The sequence below is a fragment of the Dendrobium catenatum genome, unplaced genomic scaffold (assembly GCF_001605985.2).
Source record: "Dendrobium catenatum unplaced genomic scaffold, ASM160598v2 fragScaff_scaffold_1427, whole genome shotgun sequence".
Classification (NCBI taxonomy): domain Eukaryota; kingdom Viridiplantae; phylum Streptophyta; class Magnoliopsida; order Asparagales; family Orchidaceae; genus Dendrobium; species Dendrobium catenatum.
This window is the reverse complement of record NW_021319889.1, coordinates 831,283-853,938: the sequence shown is the minus strand read 5'-3', so window position 1 is coordinate 853,938 and position 22,656 is coordinate 831,283. Positions and strand designations below refer to the sequence as shown.

Here is a 22,656-nt window from a genome sequence, read left to right as displayed (position 1 = left end):
AAATAAATATTGACGAAGTGCACAGTCGGAGACGGATAAACAATTTATTTCTCCAAAATTTTTTCAATATTTATTTTAGTTAAATAAATAAACAATTTTAAAGTAAAATTATTTTTTATATTAAGTTAAAATATGAAAATTTGTAATTAAATTAAAATCTAATATAATTTATATTATTTAATATATTTTAATGATTATTATTTTTATAACTAATAATTATGATGAATAAATTAAATTTAAGCTCTCTCGTGAAAATAAAAACAGCAAGTGAATGGGTTTCTATCTATCTCTCTCCCTCTCTCTCTCTCTCCCTCTCTCTCTCTCTCTTTCTCTTGTGAGAAGCAGCAGAAAATGCATGTGGTGTTATTTTTCAAAGAAAATGAAGTGTTGATTTGCGTTTGCATAGAAAATGCAAAGCACCTTGGCGTTTTCTTCAGAAAACAAAATCCTGCTTTGCGTTTTCTTACAAAACACAATTCTTGTTCACTTATATGCTCCCTTTTAAATTTATTTTTTTTCCTACTCCTATCCTAAAAACTTTTATGAAATCTGCTCCTTTTAAAAATTTACCCATATAAATATCGATGCATATTTAAATTAGAGACCTCTGGAACAAAATTAGATCATCCAAATTTAGATTTCAATAAATTTATAATCAAATTGATCATTCAATAATACTAACTCAACAACATAAAAAATTATATGATTCAAATTCAAACAAACTTAGATCAAGAGCTTGAAGCAAAATTAGATATTTTGAAATATTAATTAGTTGACTAAATGATCTCTGAATTTGCAAAGCTTATAATCAAATAAAATGCCTCAACAAGATGAATCTAATGAGCTCAATATCACTTAATTTTGACAGCATTAAGGTATTTATATGCTAAATGAATGCTCTATAACCAAAGGAATCAATACATGCATGCAATTCGATAGAGTGCTCTGGGTTGTCACCATAATTACAGGGCATTCACTTTCAAAAATTTATCAATAAGCACATTGATTAGACATTCAAGTGAACTTAAAAGCTTAAAAAAACTTAGAACTCCACCTTAGTACCATCATCGTCAGACATTCATCACCTAACTATCATGATCGAACCACTGCCCCATTATCATCATAGTTGGACATTCACTGTCAGACCACAAACACATTATTGTTGTTGGACTATTGCCCGATCACCACCTTCAAACCTTCAATGCCCATCGACCATTGTCAGATTGTCAACACCCTACCACTGTCATTAGACCACTACCTTTGTTGGACTACCAACGTCAGACCACCATTGCTCAATTGTTTTTGTTGTGTCATAATTGTCAAACAATTGCTATCACCAAATCACCAACGTTGGACTACTGCCTCTCAACATTCATTATTGGATCGATGTCGTCTAACCACCATCATTAAACAAAAATTTTCTTCAACAAAGTTGCTTTTGAATTTTATTATTTTTATGGGTCTAAAAATTTTTCTTCTACAAAATTGTATATCGCATATGTCTAAATTTTTTCAAATAATTTTGATAATATAATGTATCTATTAACACAATCTATTATAGAAAATAGAACTAATCATAAAACAAGATGTTCGCAAAGAAACATATTTGTTCAAATACGAAAATATGATGTAAGAAACTTATAATTTAGTATGAGATGAATGCAATTAGATGATTACACTGATAATTCTTAAAATAATTACTAATGATTAATGATAAATACAAAATTGATATTGAGGGCAAGAATAATAACACAAACTTGGCGAGGCTGAGATTATTGAAGTTATTGTTATGTTAATCTCATGAAATGTTGATTTCTTGTATAAGTAAAAATAAAATGAAAATATTGTAGAAAGGTGGAAGAAAGCTTTCATGATAGCCAGGGAAAGCCAGAGAAACTTTTGTATTACTTCTTGTCGTATTACTTCTTGTCTTATTCACAGGATACAAAGAAATATAAATAAAGACATGAAACAAGATGGTACAAGAGAAGCAAGAATGGTACAGATGTAAGCCAACCGGAGGGAGCCACATGTACAAGTGGCTAACAGGCCCTCTCAAATTTATGGATGAGAAGCAGTTGTGAGTTTGATAGAGAGGTCTTTGAACCGTTGAGTTGGTAGAGGCTTGGTGAAGAGGTCGGCGAGCTGTTCATTCGTACAAATGTGATGAATGGAGATATTCTTTTTCAGAATGCAGTCCTAGATAAAGTGCCAGTCGATCTCATTGTGATTTATGCGTGCATGAATGTCCGGGTTATTGGCGAGGGCGATAGTGAAAGTATTGTCACAGTACATAATGGTATGAGAGTTTTGCAGTGTATGAAAGTCTTCTAGAAGACATCTTAGCCATAGAATCTTTGAAGCTTTGAAGGCTAAAGTGCAGTACTCAACCTCTATACAGGATCGTGCTATTGTGTTTTGTTTCTTGACCTGCCATGACATGAGAGAGTTGCCTAGGAAATTGCAGCAGTGGGATATAGACTTCCGATCTTGGTTGTTACTTGCCCAATCTGCATCGATGTATCCTCATAGAGTGAGATTGTTTCGTTGTAGAGGAATACCTGTGGCGAAGGTTCCTTGAATGTATTGAAGAAGATGCCTGAGGACTTCATGGTGAGTGTTGAGCGGACTTTGTATGTGTTAGCATAGTTGATGGACGACGAATTGAATATTTGGATGAATGAGCGTCAGGTATTGTAGTGAGCCAATGAGATGGCAATCCAATTGAGGATTTGAAAATGGTTCTTGAGATTTGGTGGTGATGGTGGTTTTGCATGATACCAGAGTGGAAATTGGTTTGGATTGTCCCATGCTTGTATGCTCGATGATCGTCCGAGCATATGGTTGTTGATGTAGAAGGATGTCGGAATGTGCTTTGATAGCTTGAATGCCCAAAAATTGGGACAGTGATCCAAGATTTCTCATTTGAAATTAGAATGATGATTAGATAATAATTGATTGATTTCAGTCGAAGAATTACCTGTAAGGAGGATGTCGTCGGCATAGATTAAGATATAGAAGCGAACTGTATCGAATTTATATGTAAGATGGAGTGATTGGAGGTGCTGATTTGGAACCCGAAGTTGAGCAAGTGGTTGGATAGAGTGGCGTACCACTCCCGAGGTAATTATTTGAGATTATACAATGCTTTCTTCAATTTGCATACATAGTTGGGGTGAATGTAGTCATGAAATCCCAAAGGTTATTGCATGTAAATGGTGTCAAATAGAGTGCAATGGAGGAAGACGTTTGAGACGTCGAGATGATGGATGGTCTAATTGTGTTGCAGTGCAATGAGAATAAGCACAAATATTATTGGCATTTTAACAATAGGACTAAAGGTTTATGTGTAATATAGACAATGAGAATAAGCACAAGCGAGCTATTGATCGATCTGAATTAAATTTAGTGTGAAACATCCATTTAGAGCCAAGGAAGTTCTGAGACGGGGCGGGAGAAACCAATTCCCAGGTGCCTTGAGCTTAAAGGGCTTGGAATTCTTGAAACATTGATATTCACCAATATTCATATTTAACAACCTGAGTGTAGGTAGTTGGTTTGTTGTGCTGTAGAATGTGTGTGAGATCAAAGATTTTCTTGGGTTTGGAGTTGCCACTTTTGAGGCGGGTGATCATATAATGTTGGAGTTGCCACTTTTGAGGCGGGTGATCATATAATGTGTGGGCATGCACTGAGAAGGTGCAGGAGCTGTGATTTGTTATTGGGTTTGATTAGCAAATGTAGAGGTGGCATGTGCAGGGTTTGGGGAGCTAGGTCCATTGTCCGGTTGAATGTGATTTGGGGTTGGAGAGTCATTTGTGGGTGGCATGTGAGAGAATAGAGACGTGTTGGATTTGGTGCTACGAGATGTAGAGTTGTTGATGATTAAGGAAGGTATATTGGTTGTTGGAACAAGAAGAAGTGGGGGTTTTGAAAAGGATGAGGAATGATATATGGAAGAGTGAGAAGATTGATTGGATTAAGGAAAAATATTTTCATTGAAAATGATGTGGCATGATGTGTAGATTTTGTTGGAGATGGGATTCAAACATTTATAACCTTTTGGGGAGGTGGCATAGTCTATAAATATGAAAGTATGAGATAGAGGAGATAGCTTATTGGTTGAAAATGGCTTTAGCCAGAGGTAACATAGACAGTCAAAAACCATTAGGTTATTATAATTGGGTTGTTTTTCATAAAGGAGTTTGTAGGGAGATTTATGTTGGGTGTTGGGAGAAGGTAGACAAGTTACTAGGCAAGCTGCCGTTAGGAGAGTGTCAACCTAGTGATGTTGAGGTAGAGAGGCTTCGAGGAGAAGAGTGCGAGTTATTTCTATTAAATGGCGATGCTTGCGTTCTGCCATGCTGTTTTGAGAGGGTGAGTGGGGGCAAGTAAACTGATAAATTATGCTATTGTAACGACAACAGGTATTGAATTTGTTATTAATAAATTCTCTGCAATTATTGGTACGAAGTATATGAATCTTGTGATGAAATTGTCTATCCACTAGTCGTTGAAATTCAAGAAATTTAGTAAAAACTTCTTATTTTTGAATAAGAGGATAAACCGATGTAAATTTAAAAAAATCATCCATGAATGAAACATAGTAGCGATAACCTTGAGTAGATGCAATAGGAAAGGGTCCCCAAACATCGGAATGGACTAGAGAAAAAGGTAAAATAGTTACAGTTTGAGAATTAACCGTAGGTAAGCAATGGCTTTTGGCCATTTTACAAGAATTACACATAGGTATTTTAGTGGACATACGAACATGACTATGATGTTTAGCAATAGTGGCAAGATTTTGAGCTGAAGGATGACCGAACCGATGGGGCCAAAGGTCCAAAACTTGCTGAATTGATAGGAGAGCTAGCTAAGACGTTTTGGAGATCTTTGGTTACCTTATATGAAATGGATAAAGCCCGTTAATACACAGACCCGTGAGAAGAAGGTGATGGGTCTTCTGATCCTTTATTTCGTAGCCATGAGAAGAAAAGGTGAAAACATAGTTATTATCAGTGGTTAATTTGTGAATAGATAATAGATTGAATTATATATTGGGAACAAGATTAACATTAGATAATTTGAGGCTACCTGTGGGTGTGGGAAGAATTCTTTTACCCATGGTGTGGATTGAAAGTTGGTGGCCATTTCCAAGAACGACATGACTGGAGCCATTATAAATTTGGGATTGTTATAATTAGCTTGAATCAGAAGTTAGGTGCGTGGAGGCACTGCTACAAGAAACCATTCTACCAATGGCGATTGTGATGGAGATGTGAAGAGAACTGAAGTAGGTTTGGTGTTGTATTGATCATTGTGATGATGCTAGCACTTGATGTTCGAGTGACCAAATTTGCCACAGATTTGGCAAGTGATTGTTGGTCGAGTAGATTTCCCCCACGATTCGTGAGAGTAGTATTGGATGGTCAGTTGGTGGTGTGACCGCGAGTATATGATGTTCATCCTCGACCCCATCTGCGATCGACTGTGAGAGTTGTTGGGTTGCCGGAGAGGTGAAGGGATTGAAGTTCTTTTATATTTTCATGAGTGGGGTTGAGCTCCTCGCTGCCTAGGAGGGTTTACAGTTCGTCTAAGCTTATCGAATAGAGGTTTGTGTGAATGGTAGTCTTGAATGCTTGGTATGTGTTAGGGAGGCCATTTAGAGTGTAGTGGATCACATCTTCCATGTCAATCGGGGCTCTCGCGGCTGCAAGTGCATCAACTTTAGATTTGACTTCAAGAAGATATTGAGTCATTGATTTATCTTTTATGGATAAGAAATGCAGCTCATTCTTCAAATGAATGATTCTTGATCAGGGGGATGATTGAAGCTGGCGGTCAAGTGTCATACATATGTAGGTACAATGATCTACTGAGAGAACATATGGCAAGATAGCGGGGGAAATGATGGAGTAGAGAGCTGCGGCAAGATTTTGGTCGAGTAAGATCCAGTTGGTGTACGAGGGATTAGGTGTATGTTGGTCGGCTTTGGTGGGAGATAAGGAGGAGGGCAGGTCGTGGAACCATCCAATAAGCCTTCAAATCCGTTGGCGTGAAAGAATTTGAGTAATTGAGATCGCCAAAGCGAGTGGTTCTCAGCCGTGAGGGGTTGCACAATGACGTTTGTTGACCTCATTGTTCGAGGTCAATTTCCCCAAATCCAATTCTAGCACCTAGGTATTCGTAGTCTAGAGTAGACATCACCCATAGGATTTCCCTTAGGTGGACGTCCACTGACGTAGCATCGACTTGAGCCTATCATTCAATTCGAATCAAAATCAATTCAATCCAATTTCAATTAAACTCCAAACAAACTTAATTCAAATTCAATTTATGATTCATCGATGTCAATCGACTCATTTAATTTGATCTAATTCGTTTTTGATCAAATTGATATATCATTGGGCTTAAAATAACTCACCAATCAAATCAAATCAAATTAACTCAAATTGAATTCGATTTCAATGGCTTTGATTAACCCATTTTGACTCGTCACAATTATATATATAATAATAATTGATACGTCGTCAACAATTATCTTAATCGGGCACGAATCTCGATGCAAAATCAAGTTTGGAAACTTCAAAAATTAATTCGGAGACCATCCGAACTCCGATTTCAGTAAACTTATAGTCGAACTGAGCGTCTCAGGAATACAAACCCAACAACACCAAGATCAACTCAATCCGAGCCCAAATGAGTCCGAATCAAGGGCTCAAAGCGCTGTTGGAAGATTCAAACCGCAATTTGAGTTACCAAACGGTCTCCGATTTTGACGAGCTTATACTCGAATCGAACGGCTCGACGAGACGAATCCAATGAGTTAACATCCCTAACGAACTTTCTAGTGCCATCAGAGCACTTTCATATTGGAGCTTGGATATTTGATTGTTCCTCTTCTTGTAATTATTCACTATAGGTGGCAATGATGGTTTTTCCCTATTGCTTAGGCTTGTTAGTTTTCTTTGTTTTTATTTAAGCATTCTAGCTTAGGTTTTGTATACAGGATTCTTAAGTTTTTCTTATTTTTCTTACATTTGTTGTAATCTTTTAATTGTAAATTTTCATTATATTAATGAAAATTGGGCATGATTTCTCTTAATTTCCCCCAAAAAATAATATGGCTACTAATCTACTTTCGTTCTCCAAAAAATACCTTCCTCTTTTGCTCATTAGATATGGTACATATGTCTTTCAATCATACTGACCATGTGTCTATCCCTATTTTATCTCTTCCTCGAGTAACATTATAGTTATTTTTACCTTCAATCCTATTTATGTTGGACAACTATGTGAACCAGATATATATATATATATATATATATATATATATATATTCACTTTGGTTGTGTGTAGGTGCCTCAAAGGAAACATATTTTTAGGACATGGCATAAGGATGTTCTCCTATTTGCACTCACCGATCTCAAAGTGCAGTCATATTTGCATCTACTATGTTATTTTTTGCATCCAATGCTTTCACTCCCTCAATTTTTAGTATTCTTGGATTGGTCATGTTTCTTTTGGTTTTTTTTGCAAACTTATTTCTTGCGTTCACTTGGATTATTCCGCAATTTTTAGTATTATTGGATTGGTCATATTTCTTTTTGGTTCTTTTTGTAAACTTATTTCTTGTGTTCACTTGGATTTTTCTGCAGTAACATCAATTGTTGCATTTCTTTTCAAATGTTAAAACAACCTATTTTATCCTTGCCCAACAGTTGTTTATGTGGCACCGGTCTATTTAGATCTTGTTCATTTAATGTGTGGGGTCTTGCTCCTCATCTTCATGTTAGTTTTTTATATTTTTCCATCTATATGGACGATTATTCTTATTTTATTTGGCTTTGTGAATTTAAAATCATTCTAAACTTCATCAAATCCATTCTATACTTACTCTGTTCTCTATGTTTCGAGTTTTCGATCGTCCTTGTTATTTGCTTATTGAAGACCATGAGCAAAGTATGGTGCAAAGTTGTTGTCATCTCTATTGCTTCTTAAGATACAACCTAGAATATAAGGACTATTATTGTTGGGATCCTATATCACTTCTTAGAATCACTCATCATTTTTTTTGGGAAAATGCTATATTTTCTTCTCAATTTAACTTAATCCCTTTACCATTTCTTATCCTTACCTTTCTTCTAAGGATAACACATCGAATAATGCAATGACACTGCATGAATGTAGAGCACTACCTTCTTTGATGATCTTGTAACTGCAACCATACCACTCAAGGAAACAACTTGCTAACTTCATGAAGTTCCTCCAGTTGAACAATCTACGAGCTCATCAAAAGGTAACTCTGCATTTTATTTACAGCCTATTATTATCACTCTATTATTTCCACCTTTCACAGCCCTTCATCTATCGCAAGGCTTATTCTGACCCCCAAGCTATGCGAGAAGAATTAGATGCCTTATATCGCACTCACACTTGGGTTTTAGTTGATCTACCCACAATTCAGTTATTGACCGTAAATTTATAAAATCAAAACTCATTCAAATAGTTATCTTGCATATCAGAAAGCCTGTGTTGTTGCTAGAGGATTCATGCAGGAATATAGTATTGATTTTGATGAAACCTTAACTTTCATTATTCATCTTACATTTGCATACTCTCATCACTATTTTTGCTTTGTGCAATTGACCTTTATTTCAAATAGATGTCAATAATGACTTTCTAAACGGTGATCTTGAAAAGAAAGTGTTTATACAGTTACCATTTGGTCTTGATATTCCAGCCCAAAAGTTCCATTTATTCTGATGAACTTTTTATGGTCATAAACTAACTCCCAATGCACGGTTCACAAAGTTCAATTGCATTATTTAAGATCTTGGTTACCCTTCCAACTCTCGTGAGCTTTTTATGGTCTTAAACAAGCTCCTTGTGCTTGATTGACAAAGTTCAATTGCATTTTTTAAGATCTTGGTTACTCTTCCAATCCTCATGGATTTGCTCTATTTATTCACCTCTCTTCTAAAGGCACAATATTGTAACTTCTTTACATCAATGACCTATTTGTTATTGGCTATGACAATGAGAATATCTTTGCCCTCAAAAGACATTTCCAACATTACTTTTGAAGTATTTCAATCACTTAAATTTCTTTCTTGGTCTTGAAATATCTTTCGACTTAACTAGTTATTTTCTCTTACAAGACAAATATGCCTCTAATCTTCTTATTCGAATTGGCATCTCTGACTTCAAGTCCACCTTCACACGACTAAAACCACAGTCTTCTCAATTGTACTAATCAAGCGCCTCTATTTGATCATACTTAATATCTTCAACTAGTTGGAGGATTGTTTTTTTTTTTTTTTTTGAAGAAAGCAAGAAGCTGCAAATATTAATAAAAAGAGACTAGAGCAAACAACCAACCGATTCCTCCTTTAACATATCAAGAAAAATAGGAGGAATCTTATTGAAGGTAACATCTTCCCAATCAAAAGAAGAAAGAATAGCATAGTTAGCACAAAGATTTGCTAACTTATTACTATCAGGACTAACCCAATTACAAATAACATGGTTAAACTTTTTAGTAAAAGAGAGATCTTCCATACCTTCTAATCCAGCTTTGATCTTCTTATGAATGAGATTAATGATGTTGATACTATCACCTTCGATGATAATACCATTATACTCAAGCATCCAATCTTTGAATATCTCATTAATAGTTTTGATAGCCAATAACTCCAAATGAGCTATGTCCCAATGAACACATGATCTCCAAAAGGCTAGCAGTAATCTTCCTCTGTGGTCTCGCCATACTCCTGCAACTCCTTTGTACGAGCAAAGCAAAGAAGCATCTACATTGAATTTGATCCAATCGGGTGGAGGAGGATGCCAAGATTTATCCAACAATTCTTGTTGATTGACAACCAACCGGCCCGAATTATGATGTTTACAGATTACCGAAGAAGAAGCAAATCCAATTGCTTCGGTAGCAATAAACAGAGGACTTTTTCCAGTTTTACCAAACACCATTCTGCACCTATCCTTCCAAAAGAGATAAATGGTGCTACAAAAGAGATTCTGTTTCTCCAGCCAATTAAATCTATCAGCAAAAGAATGGCAGCTCTTAATGTCAAAACCCCTATTATTTAAGTGACCTAAAACTTCCTTAATTTTACTGCAGCCGTTAGAGATATGATGTAAATCTTCAACTTCGTTACAGCCTTTAGACAGAGACTATCAGCTTGCAATCTTCTATAGGAAAGAAATTTGAAGGTAGGAATAGAGTTATTAGACATTCTCCACCAGAAATTCTCAACTCTAGCATTGAGTTTAGACTTTTTAATCCATTTCCAGTAAGCTTGAGTCGGGTTATAATCTGCCAATGCCAAAGAGGCTAAGGCAGATATGGATTTTCCAGAGTTATTTTTAACCAATTCAAGCCGATCCTCACCCAGGTCTGAACAAATTTTGATGCTACAAATAAGCTTCATTAGATCAACTCCGCATCTTCTTTCCAGCTCAAGATTATTCCAATTACCTTCAAGGATTATTCCAATTACCTTCATTAGTTGGAGGATTGGCATATCTGACTTTTGCTTGGCCTAACATTGCCTTTACAATTCACTATGTTAGTCAATTTCTTGCTACGCCATGGATCACTCTATGATCATTCAAATTCCTCACTATATACGAGGCACACGGGATTGTGGTATTCATTATTTTGCCCAATTTGTGTTATGCTGGATCAGCATGAGCCTAGTGCTGGTCGCCTAGTCAGCTGATGGACATCCTGCTAATAGGAAATCTATCAATGATATTTGTTAAATCTCCTGCACCTATTTGATCTCGTGGCAAAGCATGATTGTATGAAACAAACAAGGGTTGTTGGTTCAAGCAGTGAAGTTGAATATTGCGCCATTGTTGACACTGGGGGAGATAATTTGGTTTTGATAGTAACTCACAAATATAAGCCATGTTCATTATAGTCCCAATATTCTATATTGTGGCAATCATGGATCTATTGCTATTGCTCATAATGATGTCCATTGAGAGTGGTTATTTACTTGAGGATGCTAGAGATCGTGGTGCTATTGCAATAAAAAGCTTATTTCCATTGAGACTGGTCATCTCTCTTTTTTTCTTTCACCAGAAGAGTCCAAAATGAAATCACGGAGTTTCTTTGAGTTGATGCCAGGAACTTAAGATGTTTATTGCCCTTTTTTCCTTTCTTGAGAGTTGCTTATTCAAGCAGTAAAGGTTGATTTATCAACACTTTCAGGTCATTACCGGGTAACAATATTACTGGTCAAATTCCTGAACAACTTGGAAATCTTTCTAGCTTGACCAGTTTGAATTTGGAAAATAACCTTCTATCTGGAAATATACCAACTTCTCTTGGCAAGCTTTCTAAACTTCAAATATTGTAAGTTTATTTTCTGTCCATTTAAACTCTAGTTAATATTTTTTTATCTTTTATCTCATAATGATACTTAAATCTTTGATGACATGAGCAGGATTTTGAGCAACAACAATCTCACTGGTGATATTCCTGATTCCCTATCTAACCTCTCAAACTTAAATGACATGTAAGATTTAAAATCGACAATGTTGACCTCTAAGTCTAATTCTAAACGTGGTAGATTAGAGTCACTTTACATTGCTGGGCTAACCCTTGCAATATTTATTTTCCTTTTATTTGGATGTGTGATGATAGAATTTGTTTCTTTTTCACCTAAATACAGACATGGCTATATTTTTTGTTGCAGTCGCCTGGAATCCAATCATTTTAGTGGGCAGATACCTAAAAGACTCTTTCAAGTTGTTAGATACAAGTAAGTGAATATTCTTGCTTTATTACTATTCTCAGCATAAGGACCTTAGTACTCTTTGCATTATCATGCACCTCTTTGGTCAATCCTTCAGATTTCCTATTCCTTCAAAAATGGTCTGACCTTGTCTTTGCACAGCTTTACAGGTAACAATCTAAATTGTGGGGGAAGCTTTTCTTTACCTTGTGCATCCAATATTACTGATCCTGGTAAATTATCATCATTCTATCACCTAATCTGAAAACATTTTCATCCATTTTTTGTTGAAATGTTCCATTTATGGAGTACTTGACATCTTTGTGTATGTATTGCATGCGTATGGAGTCTTGAAACATGACCTTAGTGTCTGTTGCCTTGAAATTTTGCAGGAGGATCTCATAGTTCAAATGTTGGAGTAATTCTTGGAAGCATTGGAGGTGCAGTAGTGCTCATTATTGCTGTGGTTTTCTTTTTACTTTGTAAGGGGAAGAAGAAGGGTCATCAACCTGAAGTCTTTGTTGATGTTCCAGGTCTGTACAGTGCACTATAATGGTGATATGTCTTAAACAATGCTGTGATTAATGTTGGTTCTTCTTCTATGCAAAGCTACCATTTCTGCACCATTACTAATAAATAGTGTCTTTCCTTGTTTCTTTCAAGTAGATTTTTGAAGGATAATGAAAATTTCAAAGATGATTTAAATTCTTAATTGATTGTATAAATAGTCCCAAATACCTTGAGCTTCACTGAATTCTTCTTCCTCACTCATGTAGGTGTCACTAGTATGCAAACTTAAACTTTTCCATTCCTTTATCTTACTGAAATTGATATTTTGGCTTTTGTGCTTCTCTTGAACTCTGCTATGTAGGTGAAGATGATAGAAGAATTGCATTTGGGCAACTTAAAAGATTTTCATGGCGTGAACTGCAAATCGCAACTGACAGCTTCAGTGAAAAAAATGTTCTTGGACAAGGTGGTTTTGGCAAGGTGTATAAAGGAGTTCTTAATGATAATACAAAGATTGCAGTGAAGCGGTTGATTGATTATGAAAGTCCTGGTGGAGAAGCTGCATTTTTGCGCGAAGTCGAGTTGATTAGTGTTGCTGTCCATAGAAACCTTTTACGGTTGATTGGTTTCTGCACCACACCAACGGAACGGCTTCTGGTGTATCCTTTTATGCAAAATTTAAGTGTTGCCTACTGCTTACGAGGTAGTATTTTTTTCATTTTACTTTTTCTTTTTCTTTTTTTCATTTATGCGAATCACTGCTGTGATTAAATATGTTGATGTTTTTACATATTCATATCATGTGTCCTATATTGTAATCTCATGATGCATATGGATCTTTTCTTTTCCTTATCCATGAGCTCCTTTGTTAGATTTGTTACTTACAGATTCTGAGTATCACTTTATGTTTTCATTTCTAACGTTACTCCCATTTTTCTACCACATCCGTATGATCGCCTATGTATAGATTTTCCTGTGTTTCTGGACGACCATACAATGCTTACTGTGGCGTGTGTAAGTTGCAAAATTTAGATATGTTTTATTAATAAATCTGTTGTTGTGTTTGTTGATCGATAAATCACATTGATATTCATTTCTTTGAAAATTGATTTCTATTATATATATATATATATATATATATTCTTCTCTTCAAAAATTTTTTTTGCTGAATACTTTTATGTTTCTACGACACATTGTGCTTTTGCAGGTAGTAACTCATGCATGAAAGAATGATAGTGGCCATTTCAATATTAAAACCTGCAGCATTTACTCCTTTTTCCTAGTCTGATTTCTGAAGAATTTCTAAGTTGATTCTAGTTATTTTTTCAGAAACTGATGCTATTCTATGAAGCTAAGGTCTTTTTTGCGCTTGGCTGCTGACATCAGAATTGATAAAATAGAAATAAATCACTCGCAAGGATATTCTCTTTAATTTAGTTTATAATTTGTTCTACATTTATCCTACAGCACAGAAAAATGCACAAGTCTTTTGGCATCAAACTTGCATTTCACTTATGCTGTTTCAATTCATATTCGTTTGTTGTTATTTGCCTATTTTCATTCAATCTCCCTACGCTTTAGAATGTACTATCAAATCATCAATCGAGCTCTGAATAGGCTTGTTGTAACTTGTAAACTGGACCTACCACTCTGCAAACTCTTCTACTCTTGACTGTGTAGGTTCTATTAACTTTTATTTAGCCTGAAGAACAACATTTGCTAGTTTTCATGGCATTTTCTGTCACGACCCGGCCCGGATGCTCGATCTACGAGGCGGGTACGGAAAGTCGGACGATAAAATTTATTAAACATAATATTACAACATTCATGATAAAGAGCCACTAAAACACAAAAATCTATATTACCTGTTGTCATTTGCACCTCGTCTTCTGTAAACATGCTCTTCTCTTTCAGCCATTATTTCTTTAGGAACTTACCTGAAACATTTAAACTTGTGGTTTGAGTTTACTAAGTAAACTCAGTGGGTAACTATATAAATTTATATAAAAATATAATTTAACATATATTCTTTCCTTTCTTAATCTTGTTTATTTCATTTATATTAACTTAATACTTCTTCTTTGAATATTTTCATTTAAAATAATTTGGAACATTTGTTATCTTTAATATTTCATTTATATTTCCTTTTCCCATTTAATTTGCACAGGAGCACCGTCTCAAAGTACCTAAAGGTACACCTTTTCCATTTAATTTCCTTTTCCCCATTTCCATAGAGATTTCTTTTTCCCTTTTTTTTCGTGCACGAGTACGGCGTCCCCAGCCAGTACTATAAGGGGGTGACTCCTGTCGTTTTCAATACCCTTTTTCTTTTTTTTCCTTTTCTTTTCTCATTTTCATCATTATTGATACAATTGCATACAACATATCTTACTTGTATCTCTATAAATATTACTTATCATTTGCATATACGAATCATGTACATGTGTATGTTTTCTTTCTAAACTTTACTTTCTATTTCTTTGATATACTCATAACATATCCTTTTTCTTTTCTATAATTGTACTCATATAGTCGTTGCTTTATTTTAGTTAATCATTTCTCCAAAAGTAGGAGAAATCATAAATCTAATCAATTTCGCATATACTTCTTTCTAAACGAAAATAGAATTGAAATAAAGAAATTTAAACTTTATAATACCCACTTTGAACTTTTCAGGTCGTCGATGCTTGATATATTCTTGAATCAATTTCTCTTCTTGCTAAATCCTCGCGGGATCAACACTTATGACTTGATCTTTCACTTTCAAAAACCCTAATTTCAAACAATAACTTCTATCAAAATAATATTTTGATTTAAATTCTAAATATCATTAAAACTGAAATTGGAAGGAATTCACTTACACTTTTGAATGGAGACTTCTCAAACTCTCAAAATCCTTCTTTTCGAAATTTCCTTTTTCTTCGCTTCAATTCTTTCCTTATCTTTCAAGAAACATATCACTCACTTTAAACGAAGTAGGAGAAGAAATTTATAGAAAAAAAATTAGAAAGAAATTTAACAAACCTTCTTCTCTTAATCCTTCTCGTCCGTTTCTCTTGTTTTTCAATTTCTCCCAAAATAACTCTCTGATAACGATAAGAATGAAAAGGAATCGTTATTTCTTATCCTAGAAGGTAATCATTTGCTAAAATTGGAGAAAGAAGAAACCTACCTCGCTCTCGCGTGAAGCCCGACCGTCCGCCCTTCTCTGTTCGCGCGAACAATTCCGTTCCGCGAACTGTTCTGTTCGCGGTATTAAAAAGGCGGGCCGGCCGGTTCGGTTGAACCGGCCGGAAGAACCGGTTATCACATTTTCCCTCATGAGTGAAGAAAGATATTATTTCCTTAGAGTTTTTTCCTACCACCAATACTCAAAATTCATCTCCTTTGCCTGTACCCTTCTACCTGGTGCTCTTTTGCCTCCTTGCATCCAAGTGAAGTGCTATTGGTAGCAATGAATATCTCATGATAGGTTAGGTGAAGAGTCCCTATTGCCTATTCCTAAGTATTTGGGTTGCTCTTGTTAATTCTTGTTTATCGATCTTTTCTTTGTAGGGTTGCAGTTTGTGTTAGCGACAGTTTATTTAGATCTTCCTGCTCAACTAATGCTCCTTTTATCTCTTTTTTTGCAAGTTTACTTCCATTCATTGCACATAAATTTCATAACCAATTTTCCTGTATTTTATCCGCTTTCCCTTATATGTGCCCACCAATCACATAAATCTATTTTTATCTTTTAATATCTCAGACCCATTAAAATAATCAATTGATGATTTCTTCATTGCCCAATACTAGGCCTACATAAAGCATATCTGGCTTTATTGTTATTTATTTATTTATTGGAACTCAAACATAATCATTTTAATCATTTAAATCTTCACTGTAGTAGATATATCTTCATGGATGTCCCTATCACTTTATGTTATAGAACCGAGAAATTTAATTCTATTTTATTCATGTATAACGTAATGTTTTGCTACTTCTAACTATTTTTACTAATTTTTACATTATTTAAGTTTGTTATTCATGCAGTTTTCATTTTTTTTGCTCCTATTCGTTTACTTCGCAACTAAATCGAATTGTTAAAACCAAGGCAGTTTTAAGTAGCATCCGACAAGGAACCTTATTTGAAGTATCTGCTGTAACGATATTATGATCAATATAAGTAGAAATAACCTCATTTGAAATTTTGCCAAAACCATGCAGTTGGAAATTCTTTTGGTAGTGCTAATTTATTAAAAATTAATTCATCATATTTATCATTAATAACGTGATAAAACCTTTGATGCAATGGCTAAAGTAGCATTTGACGTGAAGTTTGGTGGGAGTAAGAGATGCAGGGGAATGTATTAGGAGTGATTTTAGAAATCGTGGATTTTGAGAGGTGGAAGATTAAAGAGTAGAAGGAAATTGTGGATTTTGAGAGGTGGAAGATCAAAGAGTAGAAGGAAAAGGCATGAATCTGAGCATAGATGTCAATAGCACAAAATGGCTCGCGCCATGACGCACATATGGCGTTATTTGCTTTGTGCGGCGCAGCGTGGCTCGTCAAAATAGTGCGCGCTTTTGCGTCATGCATGCGCAATGCTGCATGACGCACGCTATTTTATTAACTTCTTATAAGTTTCAAATTATAAATTATAATTAAATTTTTAAAGGTTTATAATATTAATATCACAATTAATTATTAATTAATTAAACATCAAATTAATAAAATGTCATAAAATTTTAAAGGATTTAATTATTTAGTAGGATTTAAAGCTATCATTTTTGCTATTTGGCGGGCTTTAGGCTAAATTATACTTAAATCCTGCTCAAATCTATTGATGTAAGTTTTTGTAGGATTTAAAATTATCATTTTTCCTGTTTGACAGCATATTTATGTTTAAATTTTACTCTAATCAACTTATTATTTGCTATTTAATGGTATTTAATATTAATAAATATATATATTTTAATTATTTTATATTGTGCGTCATGTTTAAAATGGCGTGCATCGCGCCGTGTGCTATGCACCATGGCTTCACAGGTAATTTGCACTGTGGTGCGCCATTCTCCATTGATAAGTATGGATTTGAGTTATTTTGTGTTGGTATATTTTGTGAGGAGCTTAAGGGGAAATTAAGTTTGGAGTTTTGAGGGGTATGAACACTCTTTGTAAAGGACATTAAAATAAAGGATATGATATTTAGGGTGGTTATGTAGAGGTTTTGGTGTGAATAGTGAAAGGATGGTTGATTGGCTAAATTTGGATAGTATTTTGATGACTTAGGTATTTTATGAATAACTTGACGAGTAGTGTGAGAGCTTTGAGAGAAGCTTTATAATACTCAAAGGTGATATATAAATGAGAGATACTAAAAAAATTACACAAATAAAAAAAAAAGAATTAAACCTATCAGCAAAGAAGGATCTATGAGGTTATCAAACTAAAGATAAGGGGTTAGCCACAAGCTTTCCCCAAGGAGGAAGACAATACTTCACCAAAAGATTTCCATTTCATCTCAATACCTTTTTTACAGAATGCATGGTATTTATATATATTACACATAAGGAGAAGATAAAGAATTCAAATGATAGTCTAATTACAAAAAATGCACATTGAAAGCTTTTGATTCCATAACTTCATTTTTGAAATTCAAAGAAATTTAGTTTCATTTTTGTATTAATCTTTTCTTTATTTATGCATTTTGTTAATTACACTAATAGAGCCCTAGTTAGAAAATGTTCCTTGCGTTTAATCAAATTGATTTTTTGATATTGATGTGATACTTGATTTTGCATATCAGATAGGTTTCTATGAAACAATAGAAGTTAACGGAAGTCTTGTGGTAACGTAGATCTTCATAGCACATAGATTCCATAACTTCATTTTTTGAAATTCAAAGAAATTTAGTTTCATTTAATGAAGTTACTAGAAAATGTAAAAGCATTGTAAAAGTTTTTAAAGATGTTTAGTCATGTTTGTTTTGACTTGGTTTTTAATGACGACAAAATAAGATGGCAAAGGTGATGTGATATGTGGAGCCCACTTTAGACTAAATTCTAGCTCGCATTATATTTTTAAATTTGTTCCATTCTTATATTACAAAATGACATTCTCTTTGAGTTGAAATAAAAAAATGCACAATGAAAATAACAAAATACGAATAAAGTGTTAGAGAATAAATGTCCACAAGTAGAAATTGATGTGGTGATTAGTTTGCGCTAAAATTGCTCTGCATCAACTTTACATATAATTTTCTTCTCAATATCCCAAAAATATGTTTGTATGATTCTTACTCATGTTGGTTTAAGATTAGCAAAAGTTATATTAAAATATTTCTTTATTTATGCATTTTGTTAATTAAGATTAGAATCTTTTCTTTTTATTTATACCAATATCCCAAAAATATGTTCCTATGATTTTTACTCATATGTTGGTTCAGATTAGCAAAAGTTGTATTAGAATCTTTTCTTTTTTTATGCATTTTGTTAATTACACTAATAGAGCCCTAGTTAGAAAATGTTCCTTGCGTTTAATCAAATTGATTTTTTGATATTGATGTGATACTTGATTTTGCATATCAGATAGGTTTCTATGAAACAATAGAAGTTAACGGAAGTCTTGTGGTAACGTAGATCTTCATAGCACATAGGAATTAGGAGAGTAGACTTCTTATATGGAAAACCCCAAAAAGAAAAACAATCCTGGTGCATAGCCTTGTAAACAGCTTCTATTATGTTGTTAAAAATTAGTATAAAGATTGTTCACCTTTGAACTGGTGGAGGGACTTCAGAAGAGATATTTGATCTTTATGCTAAATTATTTAAGCACAAGGGGATTATGTGCCTATTTTTGAAATGAGGGAGAGCGGAGTGCAAATGAGGCAAAAACCATGGGAAGGTGAAGTTTTCTTTATTATTCATTTTATAATAATATTTATGTAGAGCTTCTTGCATTAGGCTATGTATTATTACGCATTACTTCCAATTAGTGTGCAAAGAATGTCTATGTTAATATTTTTTTTGTATGCAGAAATATGCTTTGACTCACCTAATAATTTTCCCTTCTGTCTTGCTAACAAGGTTGTATGAATTATATGCAGTTTGTTATCCAATTTAAATGCAACTTTTATAAGCTAAACTCCAATTACAGTGCCATCTTTTATACTATTTGATAGATATTTACCAATAATAATGCAGATTTCAAACCTACGGAGCCAGTATTAGATTGGCTTACCAGAAAACGAGTTGCTTTAGGCACAGCTCGTGGATTGGAATACCTTCACGAGCACTGTAATCCTAAGATTATTCATCGGGATGTAAAAGCTGCTAATGTGTTACTCGATGAAGACTTTGAAGCTGTTGTTGGAGATTTTGGCTTAGCTAAACTGGTTGATGTGAGGAAGACTTCTGTGACAACTCAAGTTCGTGGAACGATGGGTCATATAGCACCTGAATATCTATCCACAGGGAAATCATCAGAGAGAACAGATGTTTTTGGTTATGGAATTATGCTTCTTGAACTTGTGACGGGACAGCGTGCCATTGATTTTTCACGATTGGAGGAAGAAGATGATGTATTACTCCTGGATCATGTATGTTTCTATCCTGAGCTTTTAATAACCAAATTTTAGTGCTAGCTTATTTGATATGAATTTTTATGCTATTTTTAATACTCTAGTTTTTTGGGTCTAAGGTTGGCATATACCAGCTGTTGCAAAGAGGTTGGTATGGGTGCTAATCAGAGTGGATCAATATTGGGGTTAATATGAAAATTCAACTCTAATATGATATATAAAATTCAGGTTCAGATCAACTTATGTAGGATTCATATTAAGGTTTAGTTTTTCTTTCTTCTTTCTACAACAACTTTTTAAACAAAAATTTCTTAGAAGTATTAAAAAAAAAAGTTGTCAAAAGCTATCTCAAATGAAGCCTAAGTTCATATTGAGTCTGTAATGTCTTGAGCCTGCTTCGATCTCTTGGAATCATGGAAGCTGAAGATGGAGGTTTTGAAGAAGGCGAAGAGAGCATAGAAGATAGAGAGTTGGTTCCGTCCGTGTAGTCGGGGAAGATGGAGTTTGTTTCAACGCTTGGTATCATGAGTAGATAATTTAAATTTAAAATGAGAGAGAGATGAGGAGAAACCAAGAGAAAAGGATTGAGAGAGAGAGAGAGGAAGAACTTTTAATTAGAGGATGATCACGCAGGGATCGAGCATTTGTGTGATTGGGAGCAGCAGTTGTACACAAGAGATGAAGGCGAGAATAAGACACGAGCTCGATGAGAGGGGGAAACGCACTTGGGCGAGAGTGCTAGGGCACGAGTAAGTTCCAAAAAAGTTAAGAAATTTATAAATATATAGTTATCAAATTTTTAGGATTGTTGTATATAATAGAAAAATAAAGTCAATACACAAAAACACAATAATTTTACATAGGTTTACTCAATTAATGAATATGACTTTATGTCGTCGTTATAAATTTCATTATGGGATGACTTAGGGAATTAGAATAAATTTTTTAAAACATTCTTAATGAAATAATCATAAATATTCAATTCATGATCAAGGTTTTGTTTTGGATGACTTTCTTCTTGTTTTATAAAAAAACTTTTACAAAACAAAAATCTCATGAATTTGAAAATTTTGTACTAAAAAGCCGTTTTAAAAAGCAGTATGAAAGCTGTCCCAAATGAAGCCTAAGTCAGGATAGCATCATAAGGAGAAGTTAGATTCTACAGCTTGACATTTATTTGTCCTAACAGTTTAGAGGCATTTTATTCACACTTGAAACTGTCAACTCTTTGCAATACAGGTAAAGAAATTGGTAAGAGAAAAGCGGCTTGATTCTATCATCGATCGAAACTTGAAAAAGAACTACAATGCCGAGGAGGTGGAAAAGATGATTCAAGTCGCTCTTCTATGCACGCAAGCAACACCCGAAGATCGTCCAACCATGTCCGAGGTGGTGCGAATGCTCGAAGGGGAAGGATTGGCAGAGAGATGGGAGGAATGGCAACAGGTTGAGGTCACCAGGAGGCAAGAATATGAAAGGCTTCAGAGGAGATTTGATTGGGGTGATGATTCCGTTAATAACTTGGATGCTATTGAGTTATCTGGCGGAAGATGATGCTTTCCTACAGTTTTCTTTTTCTTTTTTTTGTCAAGAATGTATTTTGTGCTTCAAAATGTGTGCATTCTACAATCAGAGGTTTATTCTTGTTATGTATTTGTATGCTCGTTTCATTACACAGTAGACGGGCAGAGTTAATAAAGTGTTGCGGGTTGTATGTAAGATGGAAATATTTACCGTTTTTGTCCTTCCATAGATTATTACGACCTGCCTCTACACAACTTGAATTTGTTCCTATGATTTTTTTGAAGTTAAGGTTAAAGGATATCATTGCAATTTATGTATATATTTATTATGTAATATTTTTTAATGAATTATATATAAAAAACACTAAATAGGCATTGCAGTCTGATGAGGCCATTATTGCTGTGTTAAGCAGCAGCAGGGCTCACTTAGGTTTCATTTGGATAATTTTTTTATTATTTTTTAATATAGTTTTTAGTTAAAAAATTTATTTAAAAATTATTTTAAGAAGTAGCAAAAAAAGTCATCCCAAATGAGGGCTTAATTGAAAATTTTTTCTTAATTTTTTTTAATGTGTAGAATAAAGTTTGTCCCTTTAATTTCACCACTTTCTTTCTCTGTCATTTGAGTTTCACTATGGCAGCAATAGAGAAAATTATTAGGTCCGGTCATTAGATGTAGAAAAATGTTCGGACACCAATAAAATATTGACATGTGGAATGTACACGTGTCCGTGGAATTTTAAATCAAGCATGTCAAAAGCGCAGGTAAAGTGTAGGTAAAATGTAGTAAAAAAACGCAGTCAAAAAGCGCAATTCATGTGGCATGTTTTTATTGGATGTTCGGACCTAATAATTTCCCCAGTAATAGAGGTGCATATAAATTAACACTACTATTGTCATGTCCCAAGTCCTGGATGAGAAAAGTGGAGGGTTGCGTTAGTTAGTCGATAGCCAGTGTAAAACTTATCGAATAATAATGACATGAATCCTTTAAGAAATTGTGTTAATGCTATGACGTCTCTTGGAAGCGATGTGCTGTATGGCCTGAATACAATGACAAGTGTGCAAGGGCCGCTGCACTGGCGCCCGGTGTAGTGTTGAATAGGTAAGGGCTCCCACATTAAGGACGGATGTGGGCAAAGAAGCTAGTCCATGAAACTAAAATTAGGATAGGAACTTGGAATATAGGTTCCCTTATAGAAAAATTAATGGAATTAATATATATTATGTTTCATAGGAAGATAAATATTTTGTGCATTCATGAAACTAAATGAGTTGGAGAGAAGGCTAACGAAATTA

The 22,656-nt window shown here is 34.4% G+C and overlaps 1 protein-coding gene across 1 annotated transcript; it reads left to right on the top strand.

Moving 5' to 3' along the window:
- The first annotated feature begins 4,339 nt into the window (after positions 1-4,339).
- Positions 4,340-21,624, top strand: LOC114580954 (LRR receptor kinase SERK2-like). Its single transcript, XM_028699998.1, has 9 exons — positions 4,340-4,377; positions 11,237-11,380; positions 11,472-11,543; positions 11,724-11,789; positions 11,925-11,995; positions 12,155-12,295; positions 12,634-12,975; positions 19,458-19,852; positions 21,074-21,624. Exons 1-9 carry the CDS (start codon positions 4,340-4,342, stop codon positions 21,386-21,388), a joined length of 1,584 nt encoding a protein of 527 aa, XP_028555831.1. The 3' UTR covers positions 21,389-21,624.
- The last annotated feature ends 1,032 nt before the right edge of the window (positions 21,625-22,656 follow it).

Bases quoted from the DNA above. Each gene is read 5' to 3' on its own strand.
- LOC114580954 (XM_028699998.1), top strand. From the start codon at position 4,340: ATGGCGATGCTTGCGTTCTGCCATGCTGTTTTGAGAGG. The intron at 11,996-12,154 runs GTAAATTATCAT...GAAATTTTGCAG, and splicing joins ATCCAATATTACTGATCCTG to GAGGATCTCATAGTTCAAAT. The intron at 12,976-19,457 runs GTAGTATTTTTT...ATAATAATGCAG, and splicing joins TGTTGCCTACTGCTTACGAG to ATTTCAAACCTACGGAGCCA.